Source organism: Carcharhinus amblyrhynchos, chromosome 1 (assembly GCF_965287045.1).
Source record: "Carcharhinus amblyrhynchos chromosome 1, sCarAmb.v2.hapA, whole genome shotgun sequence".
In the NCBI taxonomy this organism is placed as follows: Eukaryota; Metazoa; Chordata; class Chondrichthyes; order Carcharhiniformes; family Carcharhinidae; genus Carcharhinus; species Carcharhinus amblyrhynchos.
In genome coordinates, this window is record NC_137324.1 from 63731882 (window position 1) to 63756777 (window position 24896).

Genomic DNA, 24896 nt, shown 5'->3' on the forward strand with positions numbered 1-24896 from the left:
TGCTGAGGCAGTGGGAAGTATAGAGAGAGTCAACGGATGGGAGGCTGGTTTGCGTGATGGATTGGTTCCCTTTTGTTGGAGATGGCCTTTGTCTGGTATGAATGTGCCATGAATGCTACTTGTCACTTATCACCTAAGCCCGAAATGTTGTCCAGGTCTTGCTTTAGAACGACAAGTTGCGAACGGTGAATATTGTGCAATTATCATTGAACATCCCATTCCTGACTTATGATGGAGGGAAGTCATTAATCAAGCGACTGAAGTTGGGCCTGGAACACTACCCTGAGGAACTCCTGTACTGATATCCTGGGACTAAAGATGATTGAATTTCAACAACTGTCTTCATTTATGGTAGATATGACTCCAACCACTGGAGAATTTTCCTCGATTCTCACTGACTCCAGTTTTCCTAGGGCTCCCTTAATGCAAAGTAAAGGTCAGAGTAAGAGGGAACGAGTAAGGTCTGAATTCGGTTTGTGTGAACACACAGAATGTGATAATGTTGTGGTGATAATGGAGACTTGGCTCAAAAAAACAGGCAAGACGAGGTACTAAGTATTTCTAGATGCAAGGTAAGGAACAAAATGAAGGATGGTAGTGTTAGGGAGAATATTACGTATAGAGCTGGAGAGCATATGTCCTACAGCAGACTTACATAAAGCTGACTAGTTTAAAGATAATGAATAAAAGCTCATTACAAGATAATTTAATTGATGAATTCACTATTTAAAAAACTGTATAATCAATAATTTTATAGATGCAAAAGTTTGAGTCTGATTTATTATTTGAGTATAAATCCAGCTTCTAGCTACCTATATATTTATGCACATGTACTTATTGTCTCAATATCCCTGATAAGTCGCTCAAAAAGTCTGGATATAGTATCCTCAAAACATCAAGTTTTCACATTCTGCATGCTTTGGTATTAGCTTTTCAGGAACTTGATTATTATACTCAGTCTATAGGAAATAAATGAACCACTTTACCCCTAAAAATGTTGGGTTCGAAAGAATTGAACAAAATTTAATTCAGCAGCAATACAACATTCCAGTATATGTTAAGCTTTATGCATTAAAAAACCTTCATAAAATGTTTGACCATTTGCTGGTGGTAAAATGTCTTGAATAGGCAATTCCTTACAATTACCTGCATGTAGCATGTAACTTTCATCCAAAAATCCCAATACATAAGCTATCTTGTAAGTCCTTCCGATAATAGAACCGAATGGATTAACAATCAGCTCCAAAACAATGATTTCAACTTCAGATAGGAAGTATAGGAAACAAAAATGCGGTCCACGAAAAGGGCAGGCACAATCAAAACTTGAAAAATAAGCTTTATTTTGGATTCAGGCAGAATTAGCAAAACTCAAATATTACAGCTGTAACCACAATTTTAGCTTTCCAGGGATGACTTCATGAAAACAAAATGTGGTTTAAGAATAAACAAGTGTAATGAGAACACAAAGGGCTTACACTGACACAGCTAGTTGCACAGAATTAACCCTGTAATTTTAGTTGTATAACATACCAGCAAGATTAAAGTAGTGGCATATAATAAAATAGAAGATAATGGCAATTATAAAAAAATCGTCTTTTTAAATATTGCAGCCAGAATTAGGTTTGATTAAATTTTGCCCACAATGTTGCCTTGAATACAAAGTGTCATTAGGACACTTAACGTTTGAATCAGAGACTACGTACTCAAAGTTGATCTTGTGTAATTATAAAAAAAACATTATGCTTCAATGCTGGAAAAAGTTTTAACCATTAGGATAATGAAGCTCAAAGAGCTAGATTAACTTTGAACATTGCAATGCCATGTTCACTTATTTTCAAATTTTGCAACATATTATCAATTCCTCAAGGTTTGCGATCTTCATCATTAAACATACACGCACAGAATAAAATGTTAGCAGAGTTAATGACTGAAAATCAATGCCTTGAAGCAGATGCCTTCGAGTGTTAGTTCAGCAGATAATGCGATTGGATACAGTTTGCATGGAGAAAATAGAGTAGAATTGTTCAGAACATGATTAAAGTGTCACAACACTGATAATGAATATTTAAGTGGCATACATCCTTTAAAACGGTATGTGAAAAATCTACATTCAAACTTCACTTTTAAATCTTCCACTACATCCAATACAGTATATATAGGTAATAGTTCTGCCATCATAAATCTGCAAATATAGTTGCAAGAGATCTCAAAATGCCGCCATATCCGGTTTTAGGAGAACTGAACATAAAGCTCACTGCTCCAGTGTTACACTTCACATTTTAGGTACTTGTTTGGGTTATGCAGGACATACTTTACATTCTTATCCCCATCCCAAATAAAGTGTGAAAGATACTTTAATACTGTACATAATAGAAAAATAGTTTTTGTTTATGGTATTATAGCTGCAGTAGTGTAAATCCAATATCTTCTCCCTTCTCTTTACCTGGTTAATATATTGCCAAAATAATAGTTGTAGTGCTTTTGCCACCTCTAATTCTTAAAGGTGTTAAAATCAAAACTGATGCTAGCTACCTTCACTGAGATTCGTTTTTCAAATAAAAATAATTATTCAAAGATTATAACAAAGTTCTTAGGAGATTAAACAAGCAAGGTTGGTACATTTTACTCACAATGATTACTGAAAGGCTGTTATGACAGTAGGTGACCAGGCAATTTTTTTTTTTGAGTGCTTAGATTTATCTTGTGTCCTCTAAGTCAAATGAACTTTTTACCAGTTTCAAATCTGTTCAGTTGGATGAAGCAGAAGCATATGAACCCACTGAAAAGTGCAGCACTTCTAACGAAAAAGAAGTGGCTTCATAGTATAGCATTTTTTTTCAAATAAAATTTAAAAGGTTGACATAAATACATTGCATTTCAATACTTGTATTAACAAAAAAAAACAGCCAAGCGAATTTAGAAATGTCTAATACTTAACTGTCCTAATCCTGTAGGAACAAATCCAACATGGTATGCATTTTTAAAATATACATTAATATTACATAACCTCCCTCTCTTGTCCCACAGTTTGATAAAGCCAGTCTGTTGCCCAACACTCTTTGGTAGATGGCTGTCTTGTAAATATTTGTTTCCATGGCCAGGTTGAATTTTTCCACCAGGCCAGCATTTTCAAAATGGTCAAAGGTAATAAAATGATTCAACCTCAAAAACTGATGTCCAAGATTTTGCAAACAAGACATTCACAGCAGTACATGGATACAATTTTCTTAGTAAGCCAAGGTGGTACCACAGATGCTCAAATTGCACGTGTTTTTTTTAGGCTACTTGGGACAGCTGCAAAAAACTTTGATACGTAGCCAGTGAAAGAGAAGCTTCTTCATCTCAAGTGCAAGGAAAATGGTAGATTTATTTTATTTTGATTGAGGCATGTAACTGTTATGTTTCACAGCTTGAGGCATGTAACTTTGCTGATCAGTTTCCAGACCTGCACTAAATCCCAAAAACTCCAGTTTGACCACAGTTTGATCATTACTGTTTGGGAACTCCTCCTTATTTGTACAGCACCCCTCCAAGACTGAGCTCTGATCTGAACTTTCCATTTGACTTTGTCTGAGTGAGTCTTCTTCATTTGTACCAATCAGAACTTCATTTGAATGTGGCGCACTCAAATTTTTCTCTTCAATGCTAGCATTCTGTTTAAAATACTGTCTTTTTACTTCTGTGCTGCAGCTTCCAAAATTGCCATATGTATGTTCATCAGCCTTTTCTTCATTTTCTAATAATGGCTGGGTTGATTCTGATCTTGTAAATGCCTGTGCTGATGGTTGCTGACACCTGTAACCAGTGTCATTCACTAATACAGTTGAATACTGGACTGTGCTTGTAGTATTCTGTGCAGACTCACTATCACTATCTGAAACACTTTGTCGAGGGGATGACATGCATGAGGAGCCTCCAATACCACTACTGTGCTCTTCTGATGTACTTTTCTCCTTCTTTAAGGATGTCAGTTGCTTTATTTCATCCTCATTTGATAGATATTTCTCACCATCTGCATCAGCTTCAATTATTATAACATCAGAAATAAAGCCATCTGGATTCATGGGTTCCTTTGGGCTGAGGTTGTCCTGTTGAAAATAGTTACTTGTTGTGATTAAAAGTGACATATGTATAATCTAAATACATTAAAGTTATGCAACACAAATTAAAAATCCTTATTAAGTTAAGGACCGGTCAACACAAATCACCATGGTCAACAAATACTAATCTCAGTAGCACTCGGGTATGAAAACAGCAACATTGCATTTAACACAATATCTTTCATATTCTGAGGATGTCCCACAAAGCACTTCATAGCTAATCATTTACTTTTTGAAATATAGTAACATGGTATATAGGTAAACATAGAATTTTGCACAAAGTTCAGTAACAAATTAGATAAATTACCTATCAGGACCCACATAATCAAGTTATATCATTTTAAGCATCAGTTCATTTGGACTATTGTAGTTGGTCCAAATGTAATGACAATTCGATTTGATTGCTCCACTGCAGTGACCGAATAATGCTACTTAAGTCCCCCCAACTGGAACAGCATAAAATCATGTTCCTATCTCTCGCCACTTCAAATGAAGAGCAATTTATAATCAACGCTAACTCTTTCTCTCTCCACAGATGCTGGCAGACCAGCTGAGTCTTTCAATACTTTTTAAAAATAATTTCCGATCTCCTCCATTCGCATTATTGTTTGTCCACTTTGATATGGATTATTATCACCCACGTGTATTCATGCACAGTATGAGGTGTTTTAGCATTAGTACATGATTGGTTTTGTCTATCTGTCTTCTTTGTCATAGAGGTTTACAATATGGAAACAGACCTTTCAACCCAACTTGTCCGTGCTGCCCAGTTTCTATCACTAAGCTAGTCTCAATTGTCCACATTTGGCCCATAATCCTCTACACCAGAGTGCAGAGGAGATTTATCAGGATGTTGCCTGGTATGGTGGGAAGGTCTTATGAGGAAAGGCTGAGGAACTTGAGGCTATTTTCGTTAGAGAAAAGATGGTTAAGAGGTGACTTAATAGAGGCATATAAGACGATCAGAGGATTAGATAGGGTGGACAGCGAGAGCCTTTTTCTTCGGAAGGAGATGGCTAACATGAGGGGATATAGCTTTAAATTGAGGGGTGATAGATATAGGACAAATGTCAGAGGTAGGTTCTTTACTCAGTAGTAAGGGCTTGGAATGCCCTACCTGCAACAGTAGTGGACTCACCAACTTTAAGGACATTTAAATGGTCATTAGATAAACATATGGTTGATATTGCAATAGTGTAGGTTAGCTGGGCTTTAGATTGGTTTCACAGGTTGGTGCAACATCGAGGGCCGAAGGACCTGTACTGTGCTGTAATGTTCTGTGTTTATATGATCTTAAAAAAACTCAATCATTGGAGCACAAATAAACTGGGATCCGTTTTAAACTCTGCCGAAATTCGAACACGTGCATGGGGAAAGGAAACATGAACTAGAAACTTAAGTATAGGTAACAAATTAAAAAATAAACCGAACTGTATTTTAGCACTATTATCTAACATAGCCACAATAGATAGAGATTGCATTGCTTTTCAGCATCTCTTAAATGGTGTTCCAGAGCCATTAATTTTACAAGTCATAGATGAAAAACCATACCTGAATGAGATTTGCAGTGCTAGGTGACCATTCAACAACCCTGCTATTTGCAGGATCTGGAACGTTAGGCCAAACATATTTCTTAATCCTGTAAAAAGATTTTTGAAATTAAACCAGTGTATATTGCCCAACATAGCTCACTGAAGCATTATGCCCAGCAACAGCGTTTGTTATTGTGCAACAACCAAGAAATCTCTAAATTTTCTCTCCTTGTAACTGCTTCTCCTGCCCTTTGCCACATGCCAATCTTTTGTGCCACTCCTCATTTTTCATTATTTGCCTCTTGCATATGTGGTGTTTTTAACTGTGTGACACCATTTCATTTTTTTCTCCAACTCCCATTGGCTCTGTTGGGATTTGTGTGTTCCCTTATGTATGTACTCAATTACTGAACATCACTGCAAGACACTGCAATAAGTATGACAGGGACTTGTTCTGGATCAAAGCTGGGTACAATGGGTGGGATAATGGCATGGGAAAAATATAGGTTGTTTGGTTCTAATGCTCAACTTGGCACTGAAAAAGGTACTGAAACAAGTCTTTATTTGCTTTCATTCTTTAAAAGGCTTCTTAAAAGTCTTTGACCAAGCTTTGGTGATCTGATTTAAATTAACCCTGGTTTGGCTCTATGTTATTTAATTTATAATGCTCTTGTGAAGTACCTTGGGATGTTTCATTACATTTAAGGTGCTATACAAGATAAGTTGTTGTCATATTTAGCAACAGAGTAAGGATCTGTAAGTGACATTGCTAACTTAAAATAAATTATACTCACAGATGTCTTTTGTTGAAGCACAGTAGTATAGTCACCACAGTGATCAAAAGGAAACTCAGACAAATAGGCACTACAATTGCCTCAATTTCACCTTTTGCTGCAAAAAAAAAGGATTAACATTACAATTAATAGAAAAGTTTGCAGTAAATTGAAAATAATTGTCATTATATGTGCCAACATGAGGCCTCAATTTTAAATCATGGAGAACACACTGATCACTTAAGACTGATTTGGATTTTCTGAAAAGAAATTTAATAATGTTCCTATAGATGCATTATCAAATAAAATAGAAGTACTTTTAAATTGTGGTACACGTATGCATAACTAAGAAAGCAACGGGCGGGTTCATATATGGAGATACATATTCATTGCTTGATATCATAACCTAATATTTCAGTAGTTAAAAAGAAACAGCATTGCAGACCAGGACCAAGATATATCCTGAGGAACAATGAGGTACTTCACAAATTCTCTACTAGATTAATCTTTTTCCTCTGTGCAGATTTAAATGTCTCTATGGCACTGCTTCCCAAACATTTTTCATGTTTGACCCCCTAGACTTCACATGTTTCAACAAATTTTCAACAAAGGTTGAAATGCCTCAGCCAACACAAATGCTGTTATGATGTTATGAGAAATCGCTTTAATAGCTGGTGCATCATTTTCTTCTGTCACTTGTTGCTTTTCTATTCAATGAGGTCCTCACTGGTTAATTCTTCAAAATGTGGCACCAGCAATTTATCAACATTCTTTGGTGCAATACCCAAGTTAAGTTTTTTGCCTATCTTTTACAGTGTCCATAATGCCTTAGGAATCGTACAGACAGCCAGGGCACAATTTTCTCCAAACACTGCAAGTTTTACTGAGATTTCATTTCCTTTCTCACATGTTCTTAACTGCATAGTTAGTGTTAACGTCTTTCCAGAATTCTTTGAGAGTTGGTCCACCTTTGTTCTCAGCTGCCCCGAGATAAAAGTCACCAGAACATCTTTCCCTTTCAGTTTCAAATGTACCAATAATTTACCTACCTAATACTTAAAATTGCACAACCTTGATAACATGTTACACAGTTCAAATGAAACCAAACGTAGGTTGAAGAGCCTGTAAAATGTTACAACAAAAGCAACAGTTCTACATTCAAGCCCTTCCATGTGTTTAATCAATGTTAACCTGGAACAGTTCTATTCAACCTATGGTTTACTGTGCTTAGAGATGCAGAGTCTGCCAGAATGAGATACGAGTATCCTGGATATTACAGTCTGGGAAAACCATGCCTTTCAAATGTGTTGCAGGAGTACTTCCCACCCTCTGCAAGCCACCTGCTTAAGTGGTGGCAAAAAGCAGGATCAGAAGTACAGGAAGAAAAAAAAGTGGGAAGATTGTATTGGATTGTGTTGGAATAGGAGCCAGAAACTGACTGCTTTTCTCTCAAAACAGTGAGCCATAGTCATCAGACCCAATGTTATTTCCAGCTCAACTATCAGCTCCTTGCTTGTGATCTCATCACCACTTGAGGTTTACTCTAAATTTGCTTTTCAAGCTTTGTTTTGGGTATACAGTGCACCAATACTGCACCCGTAAAATCAAGCAAAACCCTAATGTGGCAAGCCAACAGGATATCATATCATACCCAACATATAACACGAGTTTGACAACTCTGCTCTAATTCAATAATAAACCAATTTCAGCTTTGACAGATAATGACAAAAACAGAAATCCCAGTTTAAACTGTTCCCACAAACTAGCAATTTCTATCTATAAAAAGAATTGCTGCCTCAGTTATGTTGCCATAAGAATGTAAGTTTCCACTGATTATTCAGTAACATATTTGGCTTGTTGATGAGAGAAAATTAACTAGTTAATGACTCACCAAAATTTAAAGTGGTGAAATTAACTTCAGAACTGTTTGTACCTCCTTTCACTGTTGATGCCATGACACGTACTACATACAAAGTATTTCCTGTTAATGAATTCAGCTGGAGCTCTTGATATTTTGCATCAACAACAACACCTGAAAATTATACAGTAAGAATTAGAGCCAATTTGTGAAACACCTATCAAGTATAAACTAAAACAATTGAAGAGATGCACATAATGTGTAAAGGCAAGTGAAACTAATGGGCAGAAAATTGTCATTAATGCAAAGCGAGACTATCAGCAATTCAACATCAGAATAAGCATTCTTTTTAGTTACAAAATTTATGTCCTGACAATACCATTCAATTGCTGGAACTTTCTGGTCGTATCTTCCAGTCCTACTGACAGGGCATTCCCATTATGGGTTCCCTAGTGGCAAGGGGTTCTTTCAACAGGAAGCCCCGCTGACAATGGCAGGACCAAAAGATCTACCGCTTGCCAATCTGGACTGTCTCCTACCACCGTGAAACATGCAGCGGGTCCCGTAGTAAATTCCACCCAACCTCTGTCCCAGAAAGGGAACAATTCAAACCATGGAGGTAGTGACTTGAAGATCAAGGTGTAAATGTTTCACGTTTTAAGTGCTTTAATTATTTTCTGACTTTTCTTTTCCCCTTGCTCCAATATTAACATTCTTTCCAATTTGACTCCAAAGCTATTGCTATCTCCATCATTTCTTTGTTTCTCTCTCAAATCTTTTTAAAGGAGACACACTGTGGATCCTGCTGTCACCAAGGTCTGAAGTGCCTCATTAGCAGTTCGCACTTCCAATAATTTACAGAGAAAAAAGTTTGAGTGCAACAGTGAAGGGCCAGACAGGATTTGCCTGTTCTGGCAAATTCTGGACCAATATTTCAATACACAGTTTGGAAATGCTGAGAACATGGCTGTTGGGATGACATCAGTTACCACTCAGTGAGATTGCATAGAAACATTTATCGTGCAGGAAGAGGTCATTTGGCCCAGCACGTCTCTGCTGGTTGCACATCGAGAAACTTATTTTCTGCACAACTGAAGGATAAGACAGTTTTACTCATGTGGTAATTGTCATAACACTTCACATTCAACATTATGGACTCTATTCTCTTGAACGGATTGTATAATTGGTACAGCAGAGTTAAGAAACAACCATATATATTGCCATCACATACATCCTTACACTACTTTATCTGAACTTTTCTTATTCAGAGGGCGACAGGTTTTCCACCTCATTGCAATCAGTTAAGCAATACAGCATTTGCTAAACCAAGTAAAAAATACAAGCTGAAGACAGAATTTGCAAGGGCTTTATTATAAAAACGTGTTATCTGAAAAATATATTCAATCCTTCATTGTTTTACTGAACTTGCCTGTAATCTCAATTTTCTTTATAAAATATCACTTTTGGGACAGCAAAGTAACTTAGAGGGAAGGCAAGTCATTTATTCCTGCAAATGATTTACTTTCAGAAACCACTCTCTAATACTTCTGTGCAACCCATTCAATAGTGTCATAAATTTTCAGTTTTAAACAGTAAAACTGGGTTAATGCAGGCAACAACATTGCTTTGGAACAATTTGCTTTTTTAACACTGATCAATACAAATCAGATTATGGAGGCAATTCTCCCAAAAAAACTCTACACGTTGAATTCATGTAAAAACTGGAGTAAATCATGCTGGTTTCTTTCAGAGAGTTTCAAAATGAATCTCCCACACTTTAGCGCACTGCTGAGTGCGCTAGTGTGAATCAGTCCAAAAACCTTGGGCAGGGTCTATTCCTGCTGGAGAGACCGGCAGCATAGTGTTGAGGGGGCCATTGCGCACGCACCTATCCTGTGCAGGTGCAGTGGGCCCTGCTTGTTGGCCTCTCGATTGCTGGCCAGCTTGATCACTGGCCAGCCCCACGAACCATCACCCCCTCAATCTCCTGACCCCGCCCCTCCTGCGACCCAGGTGGCCAGCTCCGATCACAGGCCTCCCTCCCTCTGTCACAGCACAAAGTGCAGAGTGGCAGCGGGACCCCCCCTCCCACAGATTGCCCGAGGCCTTGACCCCACTAGGCCCCATCCCCTTGGCACTGTTTGATTCTCAATGGGCAGTGCCAAGATGTACTCTAGACATTGGCAACATTGCCCCTTGGGCAGAGCCAGGGGGCCAGGCTGGCACTGCTCATGGGGCAGCCTCACCCTGTGCCCAACACTCTGCACAGCCTCCACGGCCTCCCCTTCACTCCTGCACGGTCCAACCACCAGCTTCCAGCAAGTGGGGAGCTACACTAAACCAAACACTCCAGGCAGTGGGGGAGACGCTAGCAGGCTTGGAGATTTCAGGCCCAGGCCCGCTAATGGGATTGAAATGCTATTTAAATTTGGTTTTGAAGATATTAGGCAATGCCACACCGATTTCTGACACACAGCTGATGGCTGGAAATCTTGTGCTCAGACTCATGGAGGCTGTGGTGCCCAGTGGGGAGCCCGCTAAATAGCCTCCGCTTGAGCTTCCTGCACTTTGTTTCCTTCGGGGCGGCATAGTGGTTAGCACTGCTGTCTCTCAGCACCAGGGATCAGGGTTCGATTCCCAGCTCGGCTCACTATCTGTGTGGAGTTTGTAATTCTGCCCGTAACTGTGTATGTTTCTAACGGGTGCTCTGGTTTCCTCCCAGTCCAAAGATGCACGGGTTAGGTGGATTGCCCCTTAAGTGTTGGGGGACTAGCTTGGGTAAACACATGGAGATAGGGCTGGGTGGGATTGTGGTCAGTGCAGACTCGATGGGCCGTAGGACATCCTTTTGCACTGCAGGATTTTATGTTTCCTCATTCGCCATTGGTGATTCCCAGAGGCTTGGAGGATAGCCAATGTTGTGCTGTTATTTAAGAAGGACAGCAAGGATAACTCAGGTAATTATAGGCCAGTGAGCTTGATGTCAGTGATTGTGAAATTGTTGAAGATTTTTCAAGATAGGATCTGTACACATTTGGAACTGAATGGTCTCCAAATGTCTGGTTTTGTACAAGGCAGGTCATGTCTCAGTAATTTAACTGTTTTTTGAGGTGACAAAAATGATTGACGAGGGAAGGGATATCGTCTACATGGACTTTAGTAAAGCATTTGACAAGGTCCCTCATGGCAAGGCTGGTGCAAAAGCTTAAGAACATAAGAACATAAGAAATAGGAGCAGGAGTAGGCCATCTAGCCCTTCGAGCCTGCCCCGCCATTCAATAAGATCATGGCTGATCTGTTGTGGCTCAGTTCCACTTTCCCGCCCTCTCCCCATAACCCTTAATCCCCTCTCTTATCAAGAACCCATCAACCTGCTTCTTAAAAATATTTAGCGAGGCAGCCTCCACCACTTCAACAGGCAGAGAATTCCAGAGATTCACCACCCTTTGACTGAAGAAGTTCCTCCTCAACTCCGTTCTAAACCGCCTCCCCTTTATCTTGAGGCTGTGCCCCCTAGTCCTACTGTCTTTTTTGAGCGGGAAGAGTCTCTCCACCTCTATCCTATCCATTCCATTCATCATCTTATACGTCTCAATGAGATCTCCCCTCATTCTTCTAAACTCTAACGAGTACAAGCCTAGTTTATTCAGCCTCTCCTCATAGCTCAATCCCCTCAACTCCGGTATCAGCCTAGTAAACCTCCTCTGCACTCCCTCCAGGGCCAAAATATCCTTGCGCAGGTGCGGCGCCCAAAACTGCACACAGTACTCCAGCTGTGGCCTCACCAATGCCCTATACAGCTGCAGCAAGATCTCCCTACTTTTATATTCAATCCCCCTCGCTATGAAGGCCAGCATCCCATTCGCCTTCCTGACCACCTGCTGCACCTGCAAGCTGGGTTTTTGCGACTCATGCACAAGGACCCCGAGGTCCCTCTGCACCGTCGCCTGCTGCAGCTTAAGTCACGCGGAATCAGGCTGAACTAGCTAGATGGATTCAAAACTAGCTTGGTCGTAGACAACAGAGGAAAGGGTGTTTTTCCTGAACAGAGGTCTGTAACTAGTAGTGTTGTGCAGGTATCAATACTGGTTTGTTATATATATATATATATATATATATATATTAAATGACTTGGAAGGAAATGTAGTTGGTCTGATTAGCATGTTTGTGGATGATACTAAGATTGGTGGAATTGCGGATAGTAATGAAGATTATCAGAGAACACAGCAGAATATAGATAGGCTAGAAAATTGGACAGAGGAATGGCAGATGGAATTTAATCTGGACAAATGCGAGGTGATGCATTCTGGTAGATCCAATTCAGATGGGAGCTATGAAATAAGTGACAGAACCATCAGGTGCATAGAGAGAGATCTGGGAGTACAGTCCACAGATCCTTAGAAATGGCAGCACAAGTGGAAAAGGTGAAGAAAGCATTTGGCATGCTTGCTGCATTCATCAGGTGTGGCACTGAGTAAAAAAGTTGGCAAACTATGTTTTGGTCGCCGCATTTACGCAAGGATATTTTGGCCTTGGAGAGAGTGCAGAGGAGGTTTACTAGGCTGATTCCGGAGTTGAGGGGGTTGAACTATGAGGAGAGGCTGAATAAACTAGGCTTGTACTCGTTAGAGTTTAGAAGAATGAGGGGAGATCTCATTGAGACGTATAAGATGTTGAATGGATGGATAGGATAGAGGTGGAGAGGCTCTTCCCGCTCAGAAAGGACAGTAGGACTAGAGGGCACAGCCTCAGGATAAAGGGGGGGCGGTTTAGAACGGAGTTGAGGAGGAACTTCTTCACGCAAAGCGTGGTGAATCTCTGGCATTCTCTGCCCGTTGAAGTGGTGGAGGCTGCCTCGCTAAATATTTTTAAGACGTGGGTTGATAAGTTTTTGATAGGCAAGGGGATTAAGGGTTATGGGGAGAGGGCGGGAATGTGGAACTGAGCCACGACAGATCAGCCATGATCTTACTGAATGGCGGGGCAGGCTCGAGGGGCTAGATGGCCAACTCCTGCTCCTATTTCTTATATAAAACGTTGGTTAGGCGACATTTGGAATACTGCGTCCAATTCTGGCCATGACACTACAAGGAGGACATGGAGGCTTTGAAGTACAGAAAAGATTTATCAGGATGCTGCCCGACATGGAGGGCATTAGCTATGAGACATATGTTCAGTCTACGCCAGACTGGACAAACTGGCATTGTTCTCTCTGAAAAGATAAAGGCTGAAAGGCGACCTGATGGAAGTCTATAAAATGAAGGGTACAGATAGAGTGAACAGTTGGAAGCTTTTTCCCAGGGCAGAAATGACACTTATAAAGGTGCACAAGTTCAAGATAAGGGGCAGGGTGGTGGGAAGAGTGTTCATCACAGTTCCACCCAGTCCAAATCATCCTACTTCATTCATTTTAGAAGCTGAAAAAGTTATAAATAAATTCCATCGAGCAGTTTATGAAAGGGCTGAAGAAATTCATATGTTTGTTGCAATATTCTTTTCAAGTTGCATGAGTCTGTTGTGGCATCCTTGGCTTAGGTGACAGTACTGTGGCCTCAGTAAACGGGTTAACAACCCACTCCGGGATTTCAGCACAAGACTGACAATTCAATAGGGCTCCTCTGGCAGAGGGGAGTTATTAACTTCAGTTTTGTCTGCTCTGATGGATCCAACAGGATTAAATAGGGTAGATTCAAAAAGAATGTTCCCAATGGTGGGGGAGTTCAGAACAAGGGCTCATTGTGTGAGGATAAGGAACTGAGGCAAGGAGAAATTCTTCACCAGAAAGTGATGAATCCGTGGGATTCACTACCACTCAAAGTAGTTGAGGCCAAAACATTGAGAGACTATAGCTCTTGAGGCTAAAGGGATAAAGGGTTTGGGGAGGCGATGGCCTAGTGATATTATCGTTAGACCATTAATCCAGAAACTCAGCTGTTCTGGGGACCGGGGTTCGAATCCCACTACAGCAGCTGGTGGAACTTGAATTCAATAAAAAAATTTGGAATTAAGAATCTACCAATGACCACAAAATCATTGCCAATTGTCTTTGATTTGATTTATTATTGTCACATGTATTAACATACAGTGAAAAGTATTGCTTCTTGTACAAAACATACTGTTCATAGAGAAAGCAATGATAGAGTGCAGAACGTAATGTTACAGTCATAGCTGGGGTGCAAAAAAGTTAGAATGAAGTTTTAGAAGCATAGAATGAAAGTAAAAAATAGAATTAGAAAGAATGCTGGGCACAGCTGGCAAGAAGGGGTGGCATGGTAGCACAGTGATTAGCATGGCTGATTCATAGTTCCAGGAAACTGGGTTTGATTCCCGGCTTGGGTCACTGTCTGTATAGAGTCTGCATGTTCTCCTTGTGTCTGCGTGGGCTTCCTCCAGGTGCTCTGGTTTCCTCCCACAGTCCAAAAATGTGTGGGTTAGGTTGATTGGCCATGCTAAAATTGCCCCTTAGTGTCCTGAGATGTTAAATGGGATTAGCTGGTAAATATGTAAGGATATAGATGTAGGGCCTGGGTGGATTTTGGTAGGTGCAGACTCGATGGGTCAAATGGCCTCTTTCTGCAGTGTAGGGTTTCTATGATTCTATGAAGTTGCCTCATTCTGGCGTCATCTTGGAATTTGGAAAAACCCATCTAGATCACTAATGTCCTTTAGGGAAGGAAATCTGCCATCCTTACCTGGTCTGGCCTACATGTGACTCCAGAGCCACAGCAATGTGAATGGCTCTCAACTGCCCTCCAAGGGCAACTATGGATGACAATAAATGCTGGCCAGTCAGTGACACCCACGTCCCATGAATGAATGAATAAACTTATGGGGGAAGACAGGATCAGGATATTGAATCTGATGATCAAAATGAATAGTGGAGCAGGCTCAGACGGCCAAATGGCCTGTACCTGCTTCTTCATATCCAGTGGTGCTACCTGAACAAAGGAATTTTCCTGATGGCCAAGGCCAAACTTTGTTCTTTGGCAAATGCCATTTATCTAAATTGTGTGATCCGTTGTCTCGTTGCTGCTTGTGGGATCTTACCAACTGCAATCTAGGTGTCACGTTGGTCCAAAAGTACACTTCTCCAATTTTTGGAACTCAAGTTAAACTGATATTTTAATCAAAAGAAAGAATGAAGCTTGAATGTTACTGGCAACAGCCAATTAAAAAAGTGTTTGCTATTTAATCCCAAAATAGACTGTAATATAAAACAGTTAAATGCAGAAGATTTACTTTAATTTAAAATAATTTAATTACTTTAAAAGGCAGAACCCAATTTTATGAATGCTCAAAAATATACACATATAGCATTTAATATTTACTGCTGAAAGCTGCAGGACATACCAGAATACTTAACACAGGTAAAAGAATTGAAAATAGCATTGCAATTTCAGTGTTTCTGAAATGGCAAGCTAGCCCTTCCAGTTGAAGAACTTTTTGAAAGCATCGCACTCTAGATATTTCACTTAAAACAACATACTTGTTTCATTTGCATTTCCACTCTTGTAAAATATGGTGTAATTTGTGATGAAACCTCGCTGTTCCTTAACAGGAATTTCACTCCACGTTAATTCAACTTCTTTCTTTCCCACATGTTTCAGATGAACTATTGGGCCATTTTCTGGACCTGCAAAACAGAACAATTTTAACACAGCTTGTACAAGTGCAAAATATTCATAGTGAAAACGATTCTACATTTTCAGCTCTCTTGCATCTAGCCACCCATACTCCAATTATTTTGCTAAATTAATTTATCAATCAGGTGTAGTTAATTTTGTATTCATTAGGAAAGGATCAGCACTACTATTAGCATACTTTGCTGCTTCAGGCATCAGGATCATTCAGGCTGAATATAACATCATAAAAATACAAAATAGGGGTGTTTAAAAAAAACTTCTGGCCTTTTGAATTAAAAAGAAGCACTGTTGATTTACTTGGAATTTCCCAACAGTTATTAATTAAATTTGTCTGTTTTGAGCATAAAGTTGATTTGTTTTTCCATGAGAAGATGTATATAACTCAATAAATCCTACATGAGAGTTAATCTTCCAGAGGTGCCACTACACAGTAAAATATTGCACGGTCACATAATGAAACATTGCAGTTAATTGCCAATAGAAATTTTTGTGAACTTTGCATTCTGATTTAGTGTTATTGGCAAATTTGACAGTTTATGCAATGAATGTGCGTCTTCAAGATTGTTGGTCTAATGATAATGTTTACCAAGGAATTCAATTGTTAGGTCCCAGAGTTGAAGGGGTAATATGCTAGCTAATTCTCTTCTATAGTACGTCCCATTGTTTATTGAGGCATTCTGATAATATGAACCGAATATGCAGATGAATTAATCATATAGGGTTAATGTATTTAAGAATTAATATAATTAACAACCAAGCCATTAGATGCAAATAAATTCTGCATTTATAGTCAATATAAGCAGTATGTACGTACGATCCTGCTGTAGATATGCCAGTTTTGAAAGTGGAGCTCCTGGACGACCACTGTACAGAGGGTAAATAGTTATCCTATAGCGTTTGAATGGCATAACATTATCTGCAGAAGAAATTAAATTAAAACATTATTTCAACTTCTATACAGCTATCTCACATTTAACACTCCTAATGTGCTCTTGCAAAAGAAAAACAGCGTGCTAAAAGAAACCATGCTAAACAAAAATCACTTTTCTATAAGAAAGCATGTAATAAAGATGGATTACATTCCTGATCCGTAATATTCACATTAAATACCTACTGGCTGTTTCGAACCCAACTGCCCAAACATCATCTTATCACTAATGGATAAACACTACTAACGTATCTTCAGAAGGCCACTTAAAGTCATCAGCTTACCAACCCTTCCCACTTGCTGCTCCTCTGCCTCCCTGGTTGGTGCTTTCTCTCATTAAAACTGCTGTGGGCAAGGGGTCAGGGAGGGGCTAGGCCAGGAAACAAAAATGAGTGATGGAGTGAGGGAGCTGCGCATAGGAGGGAGTTGGGAAGCAGCGCACAGAGTGGGAGGGGGGAGTGAGCATGTGGGAGAAGTGGCAAGCAGTGAGGTAATGAAACTGCAGTTTGATTTTTTGAACTGATCTGACCATGCTCCATAAATTCACCAAAATGAAAATGGCAGCAGCGCTATTGGAGAATGGCCCTAATTTACCAACTGTGCCAAAATGAGAATGTAATATTCAAATGCACTGCAAATAGGGGATATTTCTACTAGCAATTAGTTAACTTACACCAAATTAATCGGTGTAACACAACGCATGAATGCATTCTACGAAGTTGTGAAATTAAGAAGTGAATGGGTTTAGGGACAACCTCATGGCTTCTCCAGCACCCCAATCCTCCTTCAACAAATCAAAAATCAGTTGGATGTCCAAGCAATTTGTCAATCAATACATAACACAACCAAAGTTAATATCCTTCTAATAGGAAGAAAATTTCAGAGGGGAGGAAAAATAATAGGGAATATTGGTGACTAGTTGGTGACTAGTGGAGTGCCCCAGGGGTCGGTGCTGGGGCCTCAGCTATTTACCATTTATATAGATGATCTGGAGGAGGGAACCGAGTGTAGGGTGTCGAAATTTGCTGATGACACCAAGATTGGGGGAAAGGCAAATTGTGCGGAGGGTGTGGAGAGTCTGCAGAAGGATCTAGATAGGCTGGGCGAATGGGCCAGGAAATGGCAAATGGAATTTAATGTTGGCAAGTGTGAGGTGGTCCACTTTGGTAGGAAGAATGGTAGGAAGGACTATTACTTACGTGGCGAAAAACTGCAGCAGGCGACGGTGCAGAGGGACCTCGGGGTCCTTGTGCATGAGTCGCAAAAACCCAGCCTGCAGGTGCAGCAGGTGGTCAGGAAGGCGAATGGGATGCTGGCCTTCATAGCGAGGGGGATTGAATATAAAAGTAGGGAGGTCTTGCTGCAGCTGTATAGGGCATTGGTGAGGCCGCAGCTGGAGTACTGTGTGCAGTTTTGGGCGCCGCACCTGCGCAAGGATATTTTGGCCTTGGAGGGAGTGCAGAGGAGGTTTACTAGGCTGATACCGGAGTTGAGGGGGTTGAGCTATGAGGAGAGGCTGAATAAACTAGGCTTGTACTCGTTAGAGTTTAGAAGAATGAGGGGAGATCTCATTGAGACGTATAAGATGATGAATGGGATGGATAGGATAGAGGTGGAAAGACTCTTCCCGCTCAAAAAAGACAGTAGGACTAGGGGGCACAGCCTCAAGATAAAGGGGGGGGCAGTTCAGAACGGAGTTGAGGAGGAACTTCTTCACTCAAAGGGTGGTGAATCTCTGGAATTCTCTGCCCGTTGAAGTGGTGGAGGCTGCCTCGCTAAATATTTTTAAGAAGCGGGTTGATGGGTTTTTGATGAGAGGGGATTAAGGGTTATGGGGAGAGGGCGGGAAAGTGGAACTGAGCCACGACAGATCAGCCATGATCTTATTGAATGGCGGGGCAGGCTCGAAGGGCCAGATGGCCTACTCCTGCTCCTATTTCTTATGTTCTTATGTTCTTATGAATCAAATGAAAATATTCTTAAGTAGCCAATGGGTATTAGCTAACAAAAGTTTAGCATTATCTGTCAGGATTGTTGGTGAGGAATGATTTTGGGAACTCAAAGGGAGTGGAAACACTTAACCAGATGCAGTGAAATAAAACAACATATTGAAATTCTTACAATTCATTGCTGGGAAGTAGATTAGAAGTCCAGTATAGTCCGGACTAAGAATATTGGTGTTAAAACCCACAATCAGCAGGTGTGATTGGAAGTACTTCGTGATTAATTCTATGCCTAAGTTCCATTCAATGAAACCCAATCATAAATAAATACATCCTCCAACAGTGGCTTTATAGGATAAGCTTAATGAACATGCTGTTCTAATCATTTAAGATGCTGACTGGATAATGGTCCAATATCCCCTTCTCAACTAGCAAGGCTATACACCAGAAGCACAAATGGAGAAAAGCACTCTTATGTTCTAGCACAGAGCCACTGAGCAAAGTAAAAATAAAATAATTAGCAGACAAACATACTGCACACTTGCTCTTCAAATACTGAATGCGGTGAATGGGGCCAAAATAACACTCACTTTTTAAATAAGTCTTGTTTGCATCTTTTTGCACACGTTGCCAGTATAAAGGTCCAGGGCATAAATCCTTGCTGAACTCTTCACACCATTCTATTACGTAGCCACTCACTGCAGAATAAGGGGGCTTCCACTCCACCATCAATTGATTATCTTGAGGATAAGCGTGGAGATTCTGTACAGGTGGCAGTGCTAAAACAGAATGAACACATTTTGCATTCAGAGAAAATGTTCACTGCCTTGAGTTGAAAACAAATTCAAATTTATATTTCTAATCCTGCTTTTCTAATTTTAAATCAAATTCTTCTGCTCTTCTGTTAACCGTGGCTCAGTTGTATCACACGTCAGGATCAGAAAGTTGTGGGTATAAGTTCTACTCCAGTGCGCCAATAAATGTCCCACTGAGGCTGATATTATCTAGATGGTACATGGGTTAACTGAGACTTGTATGAGTTATCATGGTACTCAGACCTTGCTTGAGGGCATTCAGTAGCAGGGGTGCTTATCAGAGGGGAATTTACTTGGTTTGCTCAATTGATCCAAGACTTTTTTCTCTCTCACTGTTCAGTATTTGAACGTTGTAAATAATTTTGAAATTGGAAGCACATCCTATCCATGCACCTGATCATGTGCCTTTTAAATGTTGTAATTATACTTGCCTTTGTGTCTTCTGGAAGCTCATTCTATAAATGCACCACCCTCTATGCCAAAGTTGTTCCTCAGGTCCCTTTTAAATCTTTTCTTCTCTCACCTTAAATATATGCCCTCTAGTTTTGGACTCCCCTACCCAGGGAAATGACTTAGGCTATTCACTGTATTTATGCCCCTCATGATTTTATAAACCTCTAAGATCACTCCTCATCCTCACATGCTCCAAGGAAAAATGTTCCAGCCTATTCTCATAGCTCAAACCGTCCAGTTCCTGTAACAACCCTGTAAATTTTTTTGCACCCTTGTTTAATAACACCCTTCCTATAGCATGTTGACCAGAATTGTACAGAGTACTCCAAATGTGGCTGCAGCAACATTTTGTACAGTTGCAACATAACCGCCACTCCTGTACTTAATGCTCTGAATGATGAAGACAAGTGTGTGAAACATTTTCTTCACCACCCTGTCTACCTATGATGCAACTTTCAAGGAACTATGCACCTGCACCTTTAGGTCTCTCTGTTCGACAACACTCTCCAGTGCCCTGATCAAGTTCTTGTTTAGTCTTAGATAACCTTCTTCACTGTCCACTGCATGCACCTCTTGCCCAAGATCTTAAATGTGTCCTTAAGTCCTTCTACCATCAGCTATTGGGGACAGCTTTTTATTGTATACCCCTTCTTGCATGCTTAAGAAGAAATAGGAGCAGGAGCAGACCATAGCCAATTAAACCTGCTCTGCCATTTAATATGATCATGGTTGATTGCAATCAAATCTCCCCAGTTGGCTAGTTCTCCCTGGATCCCAAGTGATCTAACCTTCCTGAATAGTCATGCAGATACCTTGTCAAAAGCCTTGCTAAAGTCTGAGTAAATGTCTACCGTACTGCCCTCATCTACTTACTTTGTAATCCTTTAAAAAACTGTATCAAATTTGTAAGACGATAATATATCTGTAAGTCAAGAACCTATAGTGATAGTAAGGGTAGAGCACCTCTCAAGCCTGCTCTATCATTTAATAGGATCATGGTTGATCTGATGTTCCTCATATCCACTTTCTTGCTATTTCCCTGTAAATCTTAATTTCCTTACTGATCAAGAACCAATCTTTCTCAGCCTTAAATATACAGAAGGATCTGCCCCCACAGCTCTCTGTGGTAAGGCTTTCCAAAGACTTTCAATCTTTTGAGAGAAGGGATTCCTCCTCATTTCAGTCTTAAATTGGCATCCCTCTATTCTGAGGCTATGCTTTCTGATCCTACACACCGCCTACACATGAGGAAACATTCTCTCAGCATTTACCCTGGCAGACCCTTTAAGAACCCCATGTGTTTCAATGAGGATCACGTTTCATTCTTCTAAATTCCTGAGTCCCAACCTGTTTAACCTTTCCTGATAAAATGGTTCTTCCATCCTGGATCATCTGAATGAACCTCCTCTGAACTTCCTCCAATGAAATGTCTTTCTTAAATAATAGCTTTTCTTAAAAAAAGGGAGAAAACTCAATGCTCCAGATGTGGTTTAACCAGTACCTTGCACAGTCGCAGTAAGACTTCTCTACTCTTATATTCCAATCCCCTTGAGACAAGGGCCAACATTCCATTAGCCTTCCTGTGTGCTAGATTTGTGTTCCATGCACAAGTATCGCCAAGTCCCTTTGCGTTGCAGCTTTCTGTAGTTTTTCTCAATTTAATTAATACTGTTCTTCCTTCCAAAATGAAAAACTTCACTTTTTCCCATATTATAATCTATTTGCCAACTTTTTGCTTACTCACTTAACCTATCAATAGCTCTTTAGTAAACTATTTGTATCTCTCTTGCAACTTACCTTTCCACCTATTTGCAAATTTGGCTAGAGTACGTTCACTTCCTTCCTCCCTCCATATCATTAATGCATATTGTAAATAGTTACAATCCCAGCACTGATCCCTGTGAAACCCCACTGATTACAGGTTGCCAATATGAAAAACAGCAGAGAATTCAGAAGAAGGGTGGAGCAGGAAATTAAAATGTCAAGCAACTGGAAATTCAAGGTCATGGTTGTGGATTGAATAGTGGTGATTAGAAAAATGCTCACCCAAGGTGTATTTCATTACCGCTATATACAGGGGACTTGTAAACAAGGAGACGGTAAAGGCATCTTACGTGCTTGCATAGATTGTGCTGTGGGGTGGATAGAGGTGATTGGGGGTGGACTAAGGAATCATGGAGGAAAAGCCCTTTTAATATGTGAAAAGAGAACAGGAGGAAAATGTGTTTGGTGGTGGCATCACACTGGAGGCTGTGGAAACATGCATTGAGTGCAGACACTGGTGGGATGGAAGTTGAGGGCAAGGAATCTTAGTGATTCTGGGAGGAAGAAGTGAGAGCGTTAGGATCCCAGAAAGATTCCTTGGTTGGAGAAAGAAGGATATGTCTTCCCATCCAGCTTTGTCAGAGAATGAGCAGGCTTGAAGGGCTGAATGGCTACTAATGCTCCAATCTTCTAAGTTCCTATGAAGCTGGGTGGAAGTATACTCAAAATAGTTGGGGGGGGGGGGGGCGGCGGGGGAGGTTTATAGTGGATATTGGTTGCTAATCTATTCCTAGAAATAGGGACAAAAAAAAAAAATCAAGGAAGGAAAGGGAAGAGCTAAAAGCAGATCATATGAAAGTAAGGACAGGGTAGAAATGTGAAATAAAGTTGATTAAACTTTCCAGTTTGAGGTGAAAGTATGAAGTGATATCTTTATAATCATTAATATACAGGAAGTGATGAAAGAGGGCAAGGAAATTATTAAAGTGGCAGAGAGTTGAGAGAGTCACAAACGTAGTAAAAAGAAAATGGACAAGGCGAGAAATTTGAGTTGCGATAGGGAGAAAGAACAAGAGCAGGCCGAAAGTGTGTGTTTACCAGCAGCCCTATATGCCGATCATGGCCAGAAGATAGAAGTGGGCTATACGAGTTTTGGGGACTATGAAGTTGTGGCTTTCAAGAGGAGAACAGGTTAGTGGCAGGTCTTGGAAATTACATCTTGATTATACCTTGACGTTCGGTAGCCTTTTCATGGTCTGGGGAAGGTAGGAGGAGGGGTCAGTTAGTTGGCATCCACCCTCCACTAAGCTAGAGGTAGATTTACCCAAAGACAATACCTCCATTCTTATCAGCAGATTTGATAACTATGTTACCACTGGGCCTGAGAGAATGCAGTCCTACAGATTTGAAGGGATAGTTTAGGAGTGATAAAGGAAAACAGAAATTGAGATGTCACACCAGCAGCTTTTTCAATGAAGGAGGGAGGCAAGAAGCAAGAGGGGGAAATCCATTTGGAATGAGAATTCAGAAGGTAAAAGGAAGAGCTTGCTATGTGGGGGAAAAGCTACTGGCAAAAGAAGCAGGCTTGGAAGGGAAGGAAGAAGAGTTTAGCATCATACAAAGTTTAAAATCTATCCATTTAACTGAAGTCTCATACCACAAGCTTCTCTCTCCAAGACTATCACTAACCTCATCTCCTATGAAAATCTTCCTTCTATGGCTTCCAACCTTATAGTCCCCAGTCTCTCTCAACTTTAGATTCTCTTTCCAAGATTCACAAACAGTGCTGCCTGGTAAACCCACTGGTTCAGCTTGCTCTTGCCCGATTGAACTGATTTTTTTTCTTATTGCTCCTTTCCAGTCTCTTCCCAATACATCTGCAATTCTTTTGACATCTTCTGCCACAACAGAATTGAAGTCCAATCTCTCTAAACGTGTGGGGTTACAGGGATAGGGCGGGGTGGGGGCCTGGGGATGACACCCTGTCAGAGTCAGTGCAGAGTCATTGCCTGTACTGAACTGTGGAGGTTGTGACATTCATCACCTTCACCAGGTAAGTCTACAAGCTCTTTTCTTTGAATGGAAATCCAACAAGTCCATATCCTGTTGTCTTGTTGAACTTGTTCTCACAATAGCAACTTCTTTAACTCCAAACACTTCCAAGATGATCAAAGGATTGGATAGGGTGGACAGTGAGAGCCTTTTACCTCGGATGGTGATGGCTAACACAAGGGGACATAGCTTTAAATTAAGGGGTGATAATTATAGGACAGATGTCAGAGGTAGGTTCTTTACTCAGAGGGTAGTAAGGTTGTGGAATGCCCCGCCTGCAGCAGTTGTGGACTCGCCAACTTTAAGGGCGTTCAAATGGTCAGTGGATAGGCATATGGATAACATTGGAATAGTTTAGGTTAGAGGGTCATTAGATTGGTCCCACTGGTTGGCGCAACATCGAGGGCCAAAGGGCCTGTACTGCACTGTAATGTTCTACGTTCAGTGTTACAGAGGGAACCACAGCAATGCCTGCTTTTCTTTCCTGTTTTGTTGAGATGATGAATGTGAATTTCATAAATGCAACTATCAGAGCCGAATAGATCCAACTGCAAGGGCACATACTGTTTTGTGAAATTTGATTTGTTTGCCTTCATTATTAAAGGAAAAACATTTCATTGTGCTTGAATGTCGAGGAACATTTTGCAGGTACTGGTTAGTATTGCCTGGGAAATTTAGCAAATTTCACTACAGAATAAATTTGTTACGGGAGTGTGTTTGAAAGACTGAATGGTCTATGTGCACACTGCTTTTTAGTATAAAATTTAGCTTACCTGACTTTGTTGTTGCTGGCAGAACTAAAATCTCATTTGGAGAGTCACCAGCTGAATTGCTGGCAATAAGTCTGATTTCATATTCTTCGTTTGAAAGGATAAGATTGTATCCTAGTTTTTCAGTTCCAAAACTTTCGATTTCCATAAAATTCTTTCCCTTAATTGACATTTGATACTTCAAAATAATTCCATTAGCATCTGACTTATCTAGTTCCTGTAATTTGAAAGTGATTTGAATAGTTCAAGTAAAAATTGAGGTAAA

General features: G+C 40.3%; 1 protein-coding gene across 2 annotated transcripts in view; it reads right to left on the bottom strand.

The window, feature by feature from the left end:
- Positions 1–1316: 1316 nt before the first annotated feature.
- The window catches only part of il6st (interleukin 6 cytokine family signal transduce), an 82146-nt gene continuing 58566 nt past the window's right edge, over positions 1317–24896 (bottom strand). For both annotated transcript variants that reach the window (XM_080186120.1, XM_080186110.1), the window contains exons 9-16: positions 24635–24848; positions 19368–19556; positions 16721–16822; positions 15750–15896; positions 8297–8437; positions 6427–6523; positions 5652–5739; positions 1317–4088 (exon numbers count right to left, since the gene is read on the bottom strand). In XM_080186120.1, coding sequence (XP_080042246.1) covers positions 3372–4088; positions 5652–5739; positions 6427–6523; positions 8297–8437; positions 15750–15896; positions 16721–16822; positions 19368–19556; positions 24635–24848 — 1695 coding nt within the window. In that variant the 3' untranslated portion in view covers positions 1317–3371. The remainder of the gene's footprint in view (positions 4089–5651; positions 5740–6426; positions 6524–8296; positions 8438–15749; positions 15897–16720; positions 16823–19367; positions 19557–24634; positions 24849–24896) is intronic.